This window comes from Cynoglossus semilaevis, chromosome 2, assembly GCF_000523025.1.
Source record: "Cynoglossus semilaevis isolate Cse_v1.0 chromosome 2, Cse_v1.0, whole genome shotgun sequence".
NCBI lineage: Eukaryota > Metazoa > Chordata > Actinopteri > Pleuronectiformes > Cynoglossidae > Cynoglossus > Cynoglossus semilaevis.
The window spans coordinates 1,738,574-1,757,497 of NC_024308.1; the positions used below are offsets into that span (position 1 = coordinate 1,738,574).

Genomic DNA, 18,924 nt, shown 5'->3' on the forward strand with positions numbered 1-18,924 from the left:
ACTCTCTGGGTCTGGCTGTTTACACATCATTAAGGATCCGGAACTTTCCCTCACTCGAAAAGAATAATGTGCAGCAAATAAGTCCCAAACTTTTCCTCCTGGTTCTGCAGTGTGTAAATATAAAATCTATCCAAAGGGATGTTTCAGTCAATAAATGCTGCTATTAATCCTGTTATTGTACAACGTGTGAGCAGGGACGTGGAGTCAACAGGGTGGAGGTCTGGCTGAGGTCTGGGTGAGGCTGCAAACAGGTGGATGGGCGGATTTAGTTGCTGTGGGTCTGGATTTAGGGCTGAATGTTGATGTTGTTTTATGATTTTTACACACAAGTGTCTGACAAAGTTCAGTGGTCTCCTCACACACCAAACATCATCTGTTCATCTTCACGGCGAGGCTGGCCCACGGCTCCTGACACGGCCGTATTAAAACACATGTATCTACAGCATATACAGAAGCAGACGGGAGCCTCTAGCTGTCTCCTGTGAAACAAGATGGCGCTCTACTGTGAAAACAGGAGGAATGTACAGTACATGTGCTGAAAACCTGTTTGTTTGAGAAGAATACGCTTGTACGTCAAGTTTACTATGTGGGATAAACGTGGAGCCCTGCCAACATGTCCATGTGGGCCCTACAGCTGTTTGCTTAGACTACATGGCTGCAGTGTGTGTGGGCCACATACGGTAACCAGTTGTCCAACAACGTTATTGTCTGACCCCCTCTGTATGAGCATGTGTTGTACAGTATACATATATATATATATACAAACATGACACAGGTCATAACACAAAAAAATTTAAATCACCAAAATCTGTAATAAATTATGAGTCATAACACACACAAAAAAATTCAAATCACCAAAATCTGTAATAAATTATGTTTAATAATGGCATTTATAATTTCTCAGATATACAAAAACATACAACATAGTACCATCTTTTAAGGAGCTAGTAAAAGGTTTAAATGATCTTAAAATCAGTATCTAAAAAAACAACACACAAGAAACTTCATAATATATATGAATTAATATTTTACCTCAAAATTGTATTTGACTAATTTGTCAATGACACCGATTATAACTTTCCAATATTGGCTTTAATAGTACGTCTGTGAACACATATTTTTACCGTACACAGATTTATTACGCACAGATTTATTAGTTTATTACGCCAGTAGAAGGATTGTGAAAAGGCGACACCATGTGGCCATCCTGCGTAAATGCAGCAACCACTCTACAGACCCCCAAACCATGGTTAATGTTTCCAACAAAGCTTTAATAAATACTAGCAACACTAAAGAGCATAAATATCACTATCACTGAAAAGAATAGATAGATCGGGAAGTAAATAGTAAGTAACGTGATACTTGGTACAAGCGTAACGGCTGTTAAACAGTGAAAACATATCGTGTCCAAACGGGGAATGGTCAGTTTAGTTGAAATAATTATTAATGAACTACAGGTAATTGCGTTATTATGAAGAATTATCTGGAAGAATCGATTAGACGACAGCATCTTTCATGTCAAGTTCGATTACAGGACGTCGCCTGGTGACGCGTCGTGTCGTCACAGGCAGGCGACGGACCGCTGGGTAACTTGAATCGCCTTTTAAACCACCATTGGCAGCAGAAGAGGAAGAAATGGCTACAGGAGTTAGCGCCGCTTTTTTGAACTGTTCTTTTCTGTTTGTGCTGGCGGTGCTCTCGGCCTCAGTCCTGGTGGGAACGTCCGCCGAACAGACCAAGACCGTAGAGTTTAACGTTAAACCGGGAGGAGTGGTGCACACTTTCTCCGAAGGAATTGTAAGTAACGGTGTTACTCTAACTCTAATAACCTATTCTATCTATCCACAGTATTTATGTTTATTTTAAGTAGATAAAATGACACTGGTATATATATATTTTTAAATGATAAAAGAAGTCCTATTCGCCATGTACGTCATTGTATTCACTCAAATGTTGCTATAACTTGTTAAGATTTGAAGACATGTCACAACCATTAAAACAGCAAAATTAAGTTACTTCATTTAAAATGAATTTTGCGTTTTTTAAGTGTCAATTAAATGTCATTTAATTCAAATTTACCGTTGACTATAGTGAAGTAAACAAAACTACATTCGTCTTGGTCGCAGGGTAATGGCGTCATGGCCAGTGAACAGCCGACACGTTTTGCCGCGACGGCACCGTTGATTGGCTGAACTCTATTGAATGAGCTGTTGTTTGAGGAATCTCATATAACTTTGCTAAAGTCGAAAAAAAAATTTTTTTAAACGACCTTTGACTCATAAGATTTATAATCTCGATCAGATTTATTTACTCGGGGAATGTTTTAGTAGGATATAACCAGTATTAGGGGAAAAACATTTTATATATATATATATATAAATAAATAAAACATTTTCAGTTAGAACATCCACATCAAATATTTTCTGTATATTTTTGCCTTTCGGTAAATTAATTTAAAAAAAGAAACTCCCTTAACTTTTTTATTAACTGATCTGGTAAAACTAAGTGTGTTGCTGTTTTTACCGGTTTTCTAAAAGAACGTTTCTAAAAAAATCTCATATCTCAAATTGGAATTGTTATGTGATGTGCTCATTTATGAATTGAATCAGAAGAGTTAATAGTTTAACCTGTAGCCTATAAAATCTTGCATTAACCAAACTTATTCTAATTACATTCTCTTTCTCGGACTACAGCTGCAGGCGTAACTATTTCTGAAAATTAATTATAGTTATACAATACCGCGTTGTCTCTTATCTTGGAGTGTGATTGAAGGGAATTATAATATTCAGCCTGAAGGAAAGAGCATCAATCACTCCAGTTATTATTTTTTTCCTTGACTTCTGCTCACAGCTTGTTGGAGTGCAACTCCTATAAATAGAAATAATTTATAGAAATTAATCAGTTTTACCTATCGATTATTACTGACACACACACACAGTGTGAGCGGGGAGCTGCTGACTGCACCGTCTGCTAGGTTACAGTGTGTTTGTGTGGCACGAATTAATAGCAACAGTGCATTAACTACCGCTTTAATTACAGAAGGATTATGAGTGCTCATTCACTTATGCTTCACAAGGAGGAACCAATGAGGTGAGACTCCCGGCGTCAGCCTATTACTGATTCATCACATTGCCAACTTTTAATTACAGCCCATTTAAAAGCAAAACTTTTCTCCTGTTTGTGCCAAACAGCAATGGCTGATGAGTGTGGGCCTGAGCGACGATGACATGCTGTTCTCCTGCAGTGTGTGGAGGTGAGACGCTCTTTTGTCTCCGTCTTTTTCAGCCCAGCGTTCCTTTGTTTTTTCACCGAGATTCTCATCCCATCTGCTCCATTGACGCTCGTTGTGTGACTGTAGTCGGTTGTGACATCCACAGATGCTTTATAAAGAAAAATAAACCCTCACATCCTCAACTGGTGTACAAACGCATTCATGCTGATTCAATGTGTGGACCAGTGTATGCAAATGACTAAAAGACGGATAAATATTTCCATATTTCTTGCAGGCCTCAGGGGAAATCATACTTGTTTTTCACTCAGTTCAAAGTCGACCTAAAGGGAACGAAACTTGAGTTTGCCAATGCATACGTAAGTACAAAGAGACACTCTTAAATGTTAATGCTGTTTGTTTTGTGAGAATGAATTGGTTTGATACTAGAGTCATTGAGTCGCTCTGATTAACAGCCAGTCTCCCTGTCACTGTCTGTTTTATAAACGTTTCAACCACAGCTGAGGTTTTTGTATCGCAAATACACACTCATTCATCAAACTTTTATTTATGTAATGTAGGACAGACAGACGTATGGTCTTACACTGTAGATAAGTTGCAAACAAATACCTTTTTCTAAGACGTATATGTGCAAAAATGTAGTATTAACAAATCTAAAATATAACTTCATTTCTAATCATTTCTAATAATATAATTTCATATACTAAAATCTATGAATCATCAATTTTATCAGAAATTTATTTAAGATTTTTGTTCAAATGTATTTACCTTGAACCTGGCAGATTGTAAATGAGAAATACATGTGGGTTTCCCCTCGTATCAAACTAAAGTGAAGATGATAATATACTGACACACTGTTAAATTCCCCATTTGAATACATATTATTCCTGTAAAACACCAAACCACCGGGTAATCTTTGGAAATGGCTCCAGTCTACTTTGTTATGGGTTATAAATTACACTAGAACTGGAACATTATATTTATATTACAGTAGGTGCAACACATGATAAATCCCCTGCTGTGTTTTGGCTCCTCAGCTTTTTTCCCTCTGCTGAATGATTAGTTGGAGCGGAGCTCCTGTTAGACAGCAAAAAGCTCACAGGACTCCGCCGACTAACAAAGACAAAGTGCAGCAGTGACTTTTCGCCCCCTGACATTACTGCACTGCTACAGGCGTCCTGTCAGTGCAGATACAGAGGCTTCTCACTCTCAGACAAATCATTTAAAAAGGACCAAATTCAATATGTTCGCAGTCGATGCCGTTGACGACGAGCATCTCTGCAAAACCTGCAGGTGCTGCACCTGCCACTGATGCAGCACGGGTACGCCTGGGTGCAGTACGTGCTCTCACCACAAGGTGTCACTAAAACCCAAATACCGAACTGTTGTTGTTTAAAGAGAGAAGTGACATGTAACCCAAAAATGTTCTACCCTGCAGTGAGGTTTGTTAGGAATATTTTATTTTAGGAATATTTATTTCAGGAAATGTAGGTGAAATGTAGGTGAGTAATTTGCTCAGGGCTGTTGAGTCAATCTGAAAAAAAAAACAACAAAAAACCAAGCTAAGATTGAAGATTTTCTGAGAAAACCTCAAGCCACAATGACCCAAAGTAAACTTTTTTCTTGAAAAGCCCAAAGTCGATGTTATTGATTGGCCTGAACAAAGCCCTGACTAAAATCGGTTAAGTGAACTGAAGGGCGGTGTCAAGACTGGAAAAGCAACACATCTGCAGCGGCCTGAGAGATTGACCAGTGAATAAAGGACTGAAACTTCTCACCAACGACCGCAAAAAGGCTGCGGCACGGATGGTTGATAATGAAATGTTTTTTTTCTGTTCGGTCCGACGTCTTTGTCAAAACCATCGTGTTTGTCAAACCAACACAGACAACGGTGATCAGTAACAAATAATCTTTATTGGAGTTGGAACCCACTCTCATTATGGTCTGTGCTGATGATGTTTGATGGAAGGTTAATGTCTGGACTCTCTGTCTGAGCACAGTCATCCGTCTCAGGGCTGGAGGTTCTCTTCTCTAGCGTCTGACGTGGTCATCAGTGGAGTGGAGTGCACCTTGACACGCCTCCTTCCCCCAGCAAGGACGGTCCTGACACACTGTCATTAGTGAGAGCACATGTTTCAGCCTCCTGCTCTGGCTCCCTGCCCTGCAAATAGATGACAAAAACACAAATAACTTCACCCTAATGAAGGGACACCCATAACCTTGCATAAATAAAGCCAGCTGCCAGTGCCACGCTTACACTGAATCTCCTTAACCTTGTCATCGCACCCTCTGCAAGGTGGCTCTAACGCTCCTCTCTCCCCTAGAAAATGTCTTTTCTTTCTCTGGTGCTTCCTCCTAATCGACGTCTCTGTTTTTGTCTCCAGTCTCAGACGGCGGGAGCGGGACTCAGTGACGAGCCTTTGAAACCGGAGGAGTTTATCAGGGGAGACTCAACAGGTGAGAAACGGGTGATGTCCCACAGCTCGTCCTGTCAATCTCTCTCCCTATGTCTCCTACACCCCCCTCCCNNNGTATGTGGCAGCAGTGAGTGGGTTGTCATTTTTCCCTGTAGCATCATTTGTTGTTATTCACCTTCTACAGAAAATCCCCACTGTGTACATTCAGTTCCAGACTGTGATTAGCAACAACACGTCACAGCGAAAGCAACTGCTCTTTTCGCTTGATTAAAAAAGCGACAGACGTTCTGACTCGAAAAATTCCAACTATAACAACTTAGTTCTTAACCTTGAACCCAGTTTCTGTCAAACTTTTTTTGGTCGAGCTAATAGGTGTTGTAGCAGGTAAATTGTTTGTGTTTGAGTTCACAGTTTGGTAACTGTTGGCCTTGATGACTGCGGTGGACTGATGCGTTTGAAACGTTTTTCATGCCAAGTAGGTTACAAATGCTGGATGCTGCTCAGCTCAACTTGTCCTATTTTTATGGCACGTAGTTCCAGGAACTTGGAATTCAAAAAATGTTGAATAAATTAGCCCGAGCATCTGGGAAAAGCAGCAGCAGCCGATAAACTTTTCTACATATTCTGTCAGAGCCAGTTGGTCCTGGCTGTAGGTGAAGATCCAGGTCAGATTTATCTCTTTTTTTTAATGACACGGTTGCAACTGAAAGTCATGGAGGAGAAAACGCAGTGAATTTTATTATATTTATTAACAATTTGTTTCAGAAGAAAAATAGCTCCTGAATCTAGAACGGTTGTCCAGCAGGGGGCGCTGTAGCAGGATAACAGTCTGACAGTCATCATCTTCTTTCTCCAAGTGGAAAAATAATTATTCATAATTAAGAGAGTTTGGTTTTTCTTTTTTTTTTTTTAAGGCGACTTCAATCATCACTTAGAAGAATTCTCATTTAGATTCTGCTGAAACTAGTGGAGAACTTCCAGTCCTTTTCCAGGGCTTCACTGATGATGGGCCACATCCAATATTTATATTCTTTCTATGGATTTTTCATACGCAGTCAGGACCAACTTTCCAGAAGGCTCTGTGTCAGTATAGAACATTTAGCACAGAAAGAGCGAGTGCACCTTTATATAGAGTTACTTTGGTTCTAAAGACGCGTGAATATGTGTCAACAAAAACCCTCCGTGTTTACGCCTTGTGTCCGGCAGCAGCATCAATATAAATGGCCCAAATGTGTCGTCTTCTCTGTTCCCTCTAACTCGGCCGCTGTGAGTGTTTCCCCCCATCCTTTTCATTTAAAGTAGTAAAGGCCACAGACTCACTGTGCACAAGGCACAGGAACATCTCTCCTATTCAGCAGAAAAAAGTGCTGTACAAGGCAGAACATTTTTAGGCTGAATATCTTTAACACAAAAATGTACACAGAAAACAGCGGCGCTGAAACGAATAGAGACGCCGCGGTGGCGATCAGTGCCTGCAGGTGGAGCGAGGAGGGCGCCATTTTTAGAGCTTCTCTTGGAAGTCTTGCTAGAGTGTGTATCCGTTCCTTATCTGTAGGAAGTGGAGGTGTAGGAATTTGTTGCTGTTTAGATGTAAAAGAACTGTAAAGCAGGAGCGGTGCACCATCAGCTGGATGGTCAGGTCAGGTTTTTATTTTACCTTCTCACTGAAGTTGAGTTTTGTCCATGTTCATTTGAATTAACCTGTTGACTCTCGTCTGAAGTAGTTACTGCGTGACCCCACAGAGGGCGCTGTAAACCCAGCTTCACCTGGGATAATCTGTAAAATCAGGCAGACGCTTCTGTTGGCAGAGAAACTCCTCAGTGGGAGGAAAAAAAAACCAACACTCGAAATCATCTGAAAAGCTCTGAAACTTTACAGAACTTGGAAAACACAAAGATTCTCTTGAGGATTTTACGGCCGACTCACTCAGACACTGTGTCCCCAGATATATTTAAATAGAATACACATGTTGTCATTGAATCTAGATGGAAGTAAATTAAATAAAAAAGAAACACAAGAAAAACGCTGACCTAAAAATTGGTTTATGTCAAAAATAGACTTTATAAACATTTTTAATCTCTTAATAACATCTGTTTTGGATGCACTTAAAACTGCAGTATTTATTTTTTTGTGTCAATACTGTATAGAGTTAGTAGTGAGTGTTGCCTGGAGACAAACTACAGCCTATTGTGTGATGTTTATAATAATATATAATATAATAATGCAAGTTTTAAAAAGAAAAATGCAACATTCTCATTTCACTTTTGTATCATCATCATGTTTTCTTGGTTCTTCGCTGTTTGTTTGTTTGTTTGTTTGTTCCCTTTTACCCTGAAGAGCTGGATGTTCTCTTCAAATAACTCTGCTGCCACCAACAGTAACAACAGTAAAGGCAGTGATGACTGCCGACATCTTTGCACAAACTAATAAACTCCCCTGTGAAGGAGTCTTAAATGTAGAAATCCAAGCTTATTTTCCCGACGTTAGGACTCATTCCTGCAGCACGTTATTGCTTCCGCGGCCACAGATGGTGCCCGTGATTGAACGGCTGCTGCTGTAACTTCATAAACAGGCGGTGCAGGTCAGAGGATGCGCCGCAGCGTTGAATCTGCTGCCTCTGCAGCTCTGTGGTCAGACTGGGTCGGGTCGACTCGGCTCTGCCAAACAATGTGTCCTTATTTTTGTGACGATGTCTGTGACAGCGTTCTACTCTCCCCTGTGTGACCCCCCCCCACCCTACCCCACCCCACCCCCAGTGACCCACAACCAGGGGAAGTTCAACGCTCAACTCTCCAAAGTGATCGCCATCGGACGGACGCGGCACGACGAGCTCTGATTGGTCAGAAGCCTGACGTCGTCGTGGGTCGCGTCGTGACCGATCACCAGTTCTTCGTGAGTGACAACCCAGATTTGGAGCAGGGCGATAATGATTCTGTCGCTGCAGCGTTTTCTGTGCCAGTGTCTTAATTACGGTGGTGAACCTTTTTTTTTTCTTTACCACAGTAGATTTATACTACTTGGGATTAAAAAAAAAAAAAAAAAAAAAGATAGAAAGAAAGAAACAGCCGGGCGTCAGTCGAGTATCCTTTTTTTACATAATGGCCTAGTTAAAATTCTGCCACTAGATAAAATGCTTCCATAGTTGTTTTAGTTTCACAGGCGCAGTGATTTAAGGGGAGTAAATCTGTCCTGGAGGAGCAGAAAGAAAAGAAGGGGAGAAGGGAAGAAAAGGAAAAGTGGGAGGGGGGGTGAGTATAGATAACACATTTAGAGTTAGGGAGGATTTATCCATCTTGTGTAATCCTCTGAGGAAAGTGAGTAATCCTCAATATCATCATGACACTCACATAAACAATTACATTTTCCTCAAATCTCCGTCTGTTCTGAGCTGCTGTTACGACGTGGCCTCGCTCTCTGCTGATCTTCATCTGTTCCACATAAATAAAAGCGTCACTTTTGATCCTCTCAATCCCTTTTTTTTTTTTGGAACATGTTTTGTTTTGTCCTTTCTTTTTTTGTTTGGTTTCGAAGCGAGGAGTGTAATTGTGAGGTCGTGACGCTGAGGGTCTGGTTTGGTTCGGGGGGAAAAACTGTTGAGTTGGTCTCAAGATACAAGACGATAGAAATAGGACTGAGTTTTTTGAAAAACTCGTGAAATTTAAAAATAAAATATTCTAAAGAAAATCCAAGTTAAGTTTTCCTTTCCGTCTCTTTGTGCGCACGAAATAAATTAAAAAAAAAGCCAACGAGAGACAAACCCAGCTGATCTTTGGTCCTCACTTTACTGATGAAAATATAATCTGACTAAACACAAAACCCTCAGTTACTACGGCAAAACCTTCAGTTGAATGACATATTCATTTTGTTGTGATACTGGATTCAACTTGTGATAACACACACACACACACACACACACACACACACACACACACGCGTCATCATCAGCCTGTGCAGAGATTTGGCTTTTATCCCTGAGTGCCACGTGGGGATCACTGGGGCTGTTGTTCGAGTCTCAGAGCTGCATCATTATTACAGATCTGCGCTCCCTCTCCTCTGCTCTCCTCCCTCCGCTCTTACGTAACCAGCGGGATTACGGTCTGGCCGTCTTAGATCCACACGAGTGTCCAGAAAACGAGGTCTGGGATTGATTTCAGATTTGGCTGTTTGTTTGTTGCTGCTTTGACTTTGCGCTGGGATTACTGTCTCGTGGATTTGTACCTTGTCTGCTCTTGGTTGGGTTTCCCTTTGTCTGATGTCTGAAGTGGAGGAAATGTTTGTGTGTCCCTCTTGTCACCATTACAGCTCCCCCTGGAGTCACAACAGGAAATGACCACATCCATAACCTGTGTGGAAATAGACCAACACAAACACACAGAGAAAAAAAAAGTTTTCACTGACGTCATCCATGTGTGTTCGATTTGATACCTGGTTATGACTGACGGTGACTCTGTCGCCGCCCTGGTGCCGACATCAGTTATGATGATATTGAACCTCCCGTGGTTTCATTATAAGGCACGATAAGAGAAATGTGAGCGCCGGCACCGACACATTAAATATTCTGAGCTCTGTCAGAACCCGGCGAGAGCAAATATGGCAGGAAGAACATTTTTATGTTCCTGTCATATCTTTTCAAAAATATAACTATAACAGTTTTACTAGCGGCTCTAATGTATTCCTAATTTAAACCCAGTTTGCACATGCATGAAAAAAAGAAAAAGAAAAAAGAAAAAGCAGTCGTTCAGCATAATAATGAGACTTCATACCAAACCATATACAAAATCATGCTTAAAGAATTTCCCTTCCCAACAATTATTCTAACAAGCACGGGCAATTAAAATATATCATTCCAGGATAAATGTTTGCGTGAGATAAAACGTTTCTCCTTTGTTTGGTAATTTCTCAGGGAGAAAGGCTTTGCGGCGGCGGAGGGATCTACTAAATCCACAGCGTTCTACATACACTCTGTGATCCACGGGCACTTATGGGAATGTATGGAGAGGTGATCTTTGAGGGCTTACAGAGAGCCAGAGTCAGCGGGGATTTACTCATCTGATGTTAAGCCCAGAGAAAATCAGTAGTCTTGATTGTTCTCCAATTGGCATGTGAGGTTTAAAATCCATAAAACCACGTGCAGTTTGGCTCCGTTCTAATCTGGTACCGTGGTCTCGGACGGAGCCCTTAAACTTGTGACTGTGATGCAGCCTCACCTGCAGAGCTGTGGCTCAGTGGAGTCACCACAGTCTCCTGCTTTTTAATTAAAGCAGCCCGCAGCGATGCTGCCACTGCCTCAGACTCTCCTTTTCAGTTTTGTTGCCTCGTCGGGGAGAAAAGAATTGACACTTTGGTGTTCTCACGGCGGTTGTTCCGTTGAGTAATACGTCTCGGCAGCGCAGTAGCTCTTTGTTTGACATCAGTTCAGTCTGTCTCCGAGAGCCAGAGCTGCTACTGTGGCGTCATCTCAACCCTGAACAAATACCACTCCTGTTTACCATCAGGTACCTGCAGAGATGTGCGCCTTCACCTTCTCTGCACACTGTGCACAGATCGTAAAAGAATATGGACTCAGAGCTGCAAACCGCTGCCCCTAGTGTTCAAATATGAGCCATAAAAACCGCCTTAATTGTCAGACTTTTCTTTTTTACACATGCCAGCAGTGAGAGGTCAGACACGTTGTCACTGGAGGTTGGATTTTCATCATTAGAGATAAGGTTTTTTATGTCTCAGTTCAAATTCACTCTGCACTGCCCCCTACAGCTCAGAAAGTCTGAACCTAGAACGTGTTCTTGGACAAAAGTTTTACTGCCTTTCATGAGCGATTATTCAATAAACCGTGTTGACCAATTGTACATGAGTGAGTTTGGAGGCTGTCATGTTTGTCTTTTTCTTCACATGTAACATTTATTACGTAATTTTTTGTTTCCATGTTCAACTGATTGGCCAATTTGGATGTAAAGTTTTGGGTTAATTTAGAAAAACTTTATAGAAACTTTTTCCAGGTTGTGCTCAAACCTGAATTTACTATAATAAAAAAAAAAGACACAGGTGGGAAACCGTTGGATCGATGCATCTTGGCTTCGTTTTTATCAGCAGTGCAGGTAGACGCAGGGACACGGAGCTTAAAAATAATATTCCCTCTGTGAAGTGTAACGGACCAGAACCATTAAACCAAACTAAATTCAATAGTGAGAAAAATATCCTGGATTTTTTTTTTTTTTTTTTTTTTTTTGCGGTTGGTGTTTCTGAATCATCCGTCTGTGTCATCATCAGTTTTACTGTTAGCTTCGGCTCTGAGTGAATTTTATTCAGTAATAAAGAAGACGCCAAAATGTCTCCTGTAACAGTGGCTTCTTCAGACCCCGTGGCTGCACCGTGTTGAGAGTTACAACATTGTTAACTTGGGGCGGTGCAGCCTGCAGGATGTTCAGTGTTACAGTCACGGACTGTCCCGGAGGTCATAGGTCAGACGGCCACAAACATACGTTTGTCAGGTGAAACTGATGAGTACGAACGTCCCGTCCTCCTCAGGACGGTGGTTAGTTTTGAATGTGAATATAATTAAAGTGATGATGAATCACAGTTGACGCACGCGTGTGATGTTTTGCAAGTTTTAAAAAACACAAAAATGTCAGCTGTCCTATCAACAACGGCTGACTAACGGTCCGACGCTGGCCTCAGGTGCTGCAGATATAAATCAGACCAAACAAATGCACTCCTTGTGGCATTTGGTTGAAAGTACATCTGAGAGCTGGGACTAAATGGAATCAAAAATTAATGTTCTGTACGTGAGTTCTGTGGCTGATAAAAAAAAAACAAAAAAAAAAACCGGGCTGATAAAAAAAACAAAAAAAAAAAAACCCTGCAGTTTCAGATTTTTCACTGGATTTTTTTCCCGGTCAATCAGACACTGAATGTTGACAGAAGAAGACGTTCGTAGACACGTACTGGAGCTCAGAGGAGTCAAATCAATAAGGAATTTGACTTCTGTCAAATCAATTGCGCTGACATTCAGCGTCCTCCCCCCCCTCCCTCCTCCCTCACCCACTGCCCGTCTCGCCGTGCGTCTCCTGCCATTTTGGGGGAGAACAGATGGAGATTAGGGTCGTGTCGTGTCGCACCAGGAGCAGAAACGGAAAAATATTTGTGCGACCACGCCGGCGGTCCAGCTGCCCGCTGTCACGCGTCCTGACGCCTGGCTGCGTTTGCATAGTTAGCGCCACCAGGGTGAGCTCTACTGTCTGCAGTTCTGTCACAGAGCCGTGACCTTCCTGACCCTTTCACACCGCTGAGCTACAGCGACCGAACTCCTCACACTCCACACAGTGTCCCGCCGCCTTTCTTCAAGTTCACAGACGTCAGCACTTCTTCACCTCACGTTGTCACCTCAGAGTAATTACGGTTAACTTCGTATTCCTATTTAATTAGGCCTCTCTCTCTCGCTCTCTCTCTCTCTCTCTCTCTCTCTCTCTTTGCACTTTAACTGTGGCTGCCGAGGCACCGGAGTGCACAGTAAGCATCTGCGTGGAGGCTCCCATTACCAGAGCAGTAACCCCGGCAGATGTTACGGTGCCCCCTGTATGTTCCGCATACTCAAGAGAGAGAGAGAGAGAGAGAGACGTGTCTGGAAGGAGAGAGGCAGAAAACAGAGGCATCAGCAGAGCCGCTGCTCCCGACATACTCACCCCAAGTTGCATCTATATCCCGTCACCTTGGAAACTTGGTGTCAGTTCAACTTGGCGAGCCTTAAATCACTCTTTAGTCCTGCAGACTTGCGGCGGCCGGTGCTGTGAATGTGGCTCTGTTCGATCTGCCTCCCACACCTGCTGCGTCGTCTCACACCGTGGTCGAGAGCAGCCGCCTTTTCTCCGGGTACGGAGGAGCTTTGCGCGTCTCCTTCGCTTTCTTCGTGTGCTCAGACGGGCCGTGGTGGGGGTAAGGCGGGGGTTTGCGGCCGCGGCGACCCTGTGCCGCCGTCGGCTGCATCCTTGAAGCTGGAAGATGGAGCGGGCCTGCTGCGGAAGCTTCGCTCTCCGCGTTAGTGTTGGACGCATTTTGCATATCTGAGTCGGTGGGTGGGCCGCCGGCAGATGGAGGCTGAGTTGATGATGCAGAAAGCAGGCCAGCAGATAGGTGGTCGCTTAGTGAGGTCTGATTAGAAGCTCCTTTGGTTTCTATGATGACAGACGGGCCGAGGGCAGGGGGTGGGTGAGGCTCTGAAGACAGAGGGGAGGGAGGAGAGGCAGAGCTGACCCCGATGGAGGAGGAGGGCGGATGGAGGTTCACGGTCAAAGGTGACAGGCCAGGAGTGGGAGGTCGCACCGGGAGAGTTTTTTGGTGCAGCAGCACGAGGTCACGGGCTGGACCAGGTGAGGGAACCTCGGCGTTTGGCTCCGGTCCACCGTTCCCCGGTGAAGACCCGCCGGCGCAGGTTTGGCTCCTCTCAGGGGAACCCCCCGAGGAGGCGGGGCACAGATGTAGACCTGGTGGAGACGAGCTCCTGCGGCGCTGATCTCTCCTCAGGGCGCTGTTCGACTCCGGCTGTGAGACCCTCCGTCGGGTGCTGCCTGATCGGGCCGTGCTGGGGCTGGACACCGGACTGGAGTCGCCTCCTCTAAACCCCCGTTGTGGCTCGTCCATGTCGATGGATGAGGTCAGGGAGTCGATCTGATGAACCACCTGAAGATGAAAACAAACAGAAACGTACAGTTTCATGTCAGCACTAATGTACGTACAGTTCCTGCTGCTCCGACTGGGATTTGTTGTTTTTTTTTTTTTTTGCTCCGACGCCTGTTGTGAAAGTTTAAACGTGTGAAGACCAGAAGGTCGCGACAGTCGGCGAGCTGCGTTACTGTGTCTGAAGTCTGACCCCGCTGAGTAAAGAAAATATCAATTTATATACATGCTGTACACACTCTAATATTTGTACTGCAAATATATCAGTGCGAGCGAGGAGGCAGTTTTTGAACTTTAAATATTGTCTCACAAACATTTCTACTTCAGTCTTAACTCCGGTGTCGATCTCTGTGTTTTTGGAAAAATAGAAATAAAAAAAACAAACACAGGAGGAGACGACACCCACACTCCACACAGAAGTCAGATTTCACTGACCTTTGACCCTCTGGATGCTTAGCCTAGCATCGCTGACAACTTGACTACTATGGCCCCCCCCCCCAGTTGTTTATCTACCTTCCAAAGTAAAAGAATGGTTTGAAAAAAACAAAAAAACGATTAAATTATTTACCATTTAACAGTGCGGCCACTTGGACTCAATGACACTCTACTGCCCCCTACCTGTGTTTTCTCTTTAACCACAATTTGCAAGTAACCGCGCATCTGTGTGCTGGTCAACATTTACCACTAAAAAAACCAGTTGGAGTTGAATTAAAGTTTTCCTTGTACCAGATACTACAATACAAGGTATGGTCCTATAGGGGGCGCCGTTACCTCAACTTGTACCTCAACTACCATTATATTTAGCAGCTGCTTGAAACAGCCATTGACATCAACAGCTGGTCTGTAAAATGAACATGCTAACTTCAACCAAAATCAGGTTAAACCCCCCCCCTGCAGGACAAAGGGGGAACTGCATGCTCTAAGTTTGTAAATGTCACTGCAAAGTAAAATCACTGTTTTATCTTCTATCTGTTGCGTAGAGGTTTTCACCTCTGTGAGGTTGGGATATTTTCAGGTACATAATGATGCTTCAGGCTGGGTATTTAACCCACAACCTCTTTTTCATTCTTCTGCACTGGACGTACAGCTCTTACGTGCAAGTATGTCACTATATATATATATATTTATATATATAAATATATATGAAATAATAAAAACACAAAATCATCTGTGGATGCATGTGTTTGAAGGTGTCTTTTTTTTAGTACACACAACAACAACAACAACAACAACAACAACAACAACAACAACAACAAGGACTTGAGAGATTGAAGAAAATTACACTGGGGGAAATGTTTGACCCGTCTCTCCAGCTGCTCCGTGGCCACAGATAAATCCTCGCTCGGTGCGAGAACAAATGAGTTACTGTTTTTGTTCCGTGTGTTCGACGACACAAAAGTCAAAAGATGACCTGGTTTGTTGAGGGTGTTTTTGTTTTTTTCTACCTCATTTCCTGACTGAGGTGTTTCTCATTTCTTTGAAGTATCTGCACATCCAGTGACTCGGGGCAGATGCTTCTTGTTAATGTCAGGTATAAACGCAGATAAAAGAGCAGAGGACCCTGGTTTTCATCTGCTGCTCCCAGGAGTGATTGTGAAACAACATTTATGACCCCTGGAGTGTGTGTGTGTGTGTGTGTGTGTGTGCTGCAGATGATGAGTGTTCAGAGGATGGGAAGTTGTTTTTTTTTTTTTCCTCCGTACAACTCATTTAATGTTTCCTGTTTAACTGTTGAAGTTCTGATTTCAAACATCTGAAAAAAAGAAACCTCCTCTCACGTCTGAGCTCACAGTTGTGGCTTCGTCGCTCCTCGATTTTTAGGATCGCTTAAAAATGTGCCTTTTTTTTTCGCCTCCCAGTAATTCATTATTGAAAAAGTGTGTGTCCCTGCTCATGCAACAGAATGATAAAGCAGGGGTTTGAAATACATTTGTGACCAAAGTCTTCTTCGCCTGCCTTTGAACCGTCATCTCTGCTGTGAAATTTTGAGACGTTCAATCACACGCTGCCAGTTTGCTTCCTCTCTTCTCCCTCCGTGCGGCGGCTGATGTGCTCTTTCATCAGCGTCGTATTATTACTGTCACACAAAGTCTCGCAGCAGGGATGATGAGGTTAGATCCTCAGATTTATCTGCAGCCCAGGAAGATCAAATGGCAGGAAGTGAGATTTTTTCGTGTTTTTTTTTTTTTTTTGTTATATCATTTGTAGTAGAAGTGGACTACGAGGCGTGAACGCTTGTAGTCCAAATGAATTACTGTTAAAAAAAAAACCCACGTGTGAAGCTCTCCAGCTGTGCCTGGAGAATGTCACACAACATAATCTCAGCATCTCTGAAAGCATCAGACCAATGGGCCGTGACCGTTGTCTTATTATCTGAAAATGTATGAATCGACAGAGAGGTTTCTGCTCGGAGACAGATGACAGAGAGGAACAGTCTGTAGACTGCGGTGAAGTTGTGCTGCCGACTTTTTTTTTTTTTTTTTTTTATAAAAAAAAGCTGTTTAAATTCTGCTGAGGATGTGCATTTGTGGCCCTGCGTTGTAATTGGTGAAGAGACCGAAGCCCTGCGGCGTTTATAAGACGCGCCTGAACATCTCTGTCTGAATAAATGTAAGGGGTTGCGGTAAACGCTGTTCTCTATTCTCGGCTGATTTGTTTTTAGGTCAGTCATGAAAAGAAATGCAATTACCCGGAGCGTGTGACACTCCGGCGTCTGCCTCGTTAAGTCGTCTCCACCTTTTTCTTTGCTTTTTTTTCCCTCTAGAAACCCTTCACCTTCTTACCTCCTTCATTTCCTGGTGGACGTCCCTCAGCGCCGTCAGCACCTGCTCCAGGTTGTCCATCACACGTTTGATTTGATTGCGAACCGCCTTCCTGCTGCAGCTCTGTGGCTCCCTGTCGCCGTCCAGGACCGCGACGTGCTCCGAGCTCGGTCTCGGTCTCCTGGGGCGCCGTAGGGTTTTGGTACAGCCCGGGTTCTGCTGAGGAACCTCGGTGGAGAAGATCACTCCATTGGCAGGTCTGACCCTGCTGAGACCCTCCACAGGTGGCTCCCTCAGCGCCGTCAGGTCTCTTTGGCTCTGGGAGTTCCTGCTCCGCTGCTGGACGTAGCTGAAGCTGGAGCTGAGCCGGCGCTGACGCTCTATCAGTCCCTGAGTTTCTGGACTGGCCCAGCTGGACGAATGGACGTCTCCGCGGCGGAAGGTGGTGCAGTTGGTGTAGTCCCACGCCTTGGCCCGTCCGTCCTCCACACACACCCCAACAGGCACCTTATAGTTAGCATCCTGGGCCAGCGGTGCCGTCACAGACACCGCAGCCACCAGTGGCCCATATTTTCTGAGCGGGACGCAAGTCCTGTCCTTCTGTGGATGAAGGACGCTCAGGCGACCGCTGTGGTTTCTCACCACGGCGTGGTCGTCCTCAGCTGCGGTGGAGCTGTTGACCTGTTGGTGCCGCCTCTCCTCCCCCGGGCCCTCGGCTGGGGCTAACTCCGGAGACTGGTTCCACCGAACGGGACTGTCCTCCCTCTGCTTCCCCAGAGTCCCGTGCAGGATGTGCGGCCCTCGGAGCATCACAGGCAGCATCTTCGCCATCGACACGCCATTCCACCGGAGGTCGCTCTTCTTACTGCGCTCTTTCCCGGAGAAAGAGAAAAATCCGATTCCCTTGGGTCTCTCCAGAGGAGTCAGGGTGTTGAAGACCTCGGAGGTGGACTTCTGCGGCCTCTTCAGTCCCACGTCGCCGCCGTGGTGCGACTTCAAACTGTTGCGGAGCCACGGCAGGAAGTGGGGAGCGTGAGGCTTGAAGCCTTTCTGCTCCCCAGAAGGTGAAGCCCTGCTGTCAGAGAACATGGTGGTGGAGGAAGTCCAGCCTCACAGACGGAGGGAGCAGCAGACGAGGACGAGGTCAACTCCTGAGATGAAGAACGCTTCCTCCTCTTTGTCCATGGATCTCCTCCTACCGCGGCCATCAACGTTGGTTATTTCCACCGTCTTTTCTCTCTTTCCTCCTGCCTCCTTCCCTCTCCGGCGCTCTCTCAAAAACTTTTATCAGCTTTTTTTTTTTTTTTTTTTCTCCTTCAGCTGAGGAGCTGAACGTTCACTCCTCCCCTCCTGCTGACGCCTCCCTGTCTCCCCTGTCTCTCCCTCTGCTCCTGCCTCTCCTCCGTAGTGCTCCTGAGCTCCTCACCATCTCATTGGACCAGCCTCAGGGATGCCAACGTCCTCAGACTCTCCATCTTCTCTCCGTGACTGCCTGCGTATCACTGGCTCAGTCGCTCCGTAGGCTTCCTCTCTCCCTCTCGCTCTCTCTCTCTCTCTCTCCCTCCTCTCCCTTGCTCTCTCACCCTCTCTCCTTCTCTATCCCCCCCGCACTGCGCCGCTCTGCCTTCTCTCCTTTCTCTTTCTTCCTCCCACTCCCTCTCATCGCTTTAACTCCCTCGCTCTGTTTCCCTCTTCTTTCCCCATCTGCCTCTGCTCTCCTCTGAAAAACCTCTTATCACACTCTATGTTTCCAACTCTCTCTTTCTCCTCACCCTTTCATTTCCCCCCCCCCCACCCACCCCCCCCCCCCCCCCCTTCTCTCACTCAACCCCTACAATCCACTAT

At 44.5% G+C, this 18,924-nt stretch overlaps 2 protein-coding genes across 4 annotated transcripts; one reads left to right on the forward strand and one right to left on the reverse strand.

Annotated features, from left to right (window-relative positions):
- The first annotated feature begins 1,553 nt into the window (after positions 1-1,553).
- On the forward strand, positions 1,554-8,701 carry mydgf (myeloid-derived growth factor). The gene is made up of 6 exons (XM_008330409.3): positions 1,554-1,797; positions 3,040-3,090; positions 3,192-3,253; positions 3,507-3,588; positions 5,614-5,686; positions 8,404-8,701. Exons 1-6 carry the CDS (start codon positions 1,636-1,638, stop codon positions 8,481-8,483), a joined length of 510 nt encoding a protein of 169 aa, XP_008328631.1. The 5' UTR covers positions 1,554-1,635; the 3' UTR covers positions 8,484-8,701.
- Positions 3,596-18,880, reverse strand: LOC107988295 (uncharacterized). Of its 3 annotated transcripts, none has more exons than XM_017031293.2 (4): positions 17,101-18,880; positions 13,327-14,320; positions 9,866-9,990; positions 3,596-5,390 (listed from the first exon to the last, which is right to left on the reverse strand). In XM_017031293.2, the coding sequence occupies exons 1-2, from the start codon at positions 18,166-18,168 to the stop codon at positions 13,478-13,480; spliced, it is 1,911 nt and encodes a 636-aa protein (XP_016886782.1). In that variant the 5' UTR covers positions 18,169-18,880; the 3' UTR covers positions 3,596-5,390; positions 9,866-9,990; positions 13,327-13,477. The 3 variants fall into 3 exon arrangements, with proteins under 3 accessions (XP_016886782.1, XP_016886781.1, XP_016886780.1); XM_017031292.2 differs by having other exon boundaries at positions 9,574-9,990; XM_017031291.2 differs by lacking the exon at positions 3,596-5,390 and having other exon boundaries at positions 9,545-9,990.
- Positions 18,881-18,924: the final 44 nt, after the last annotated feature.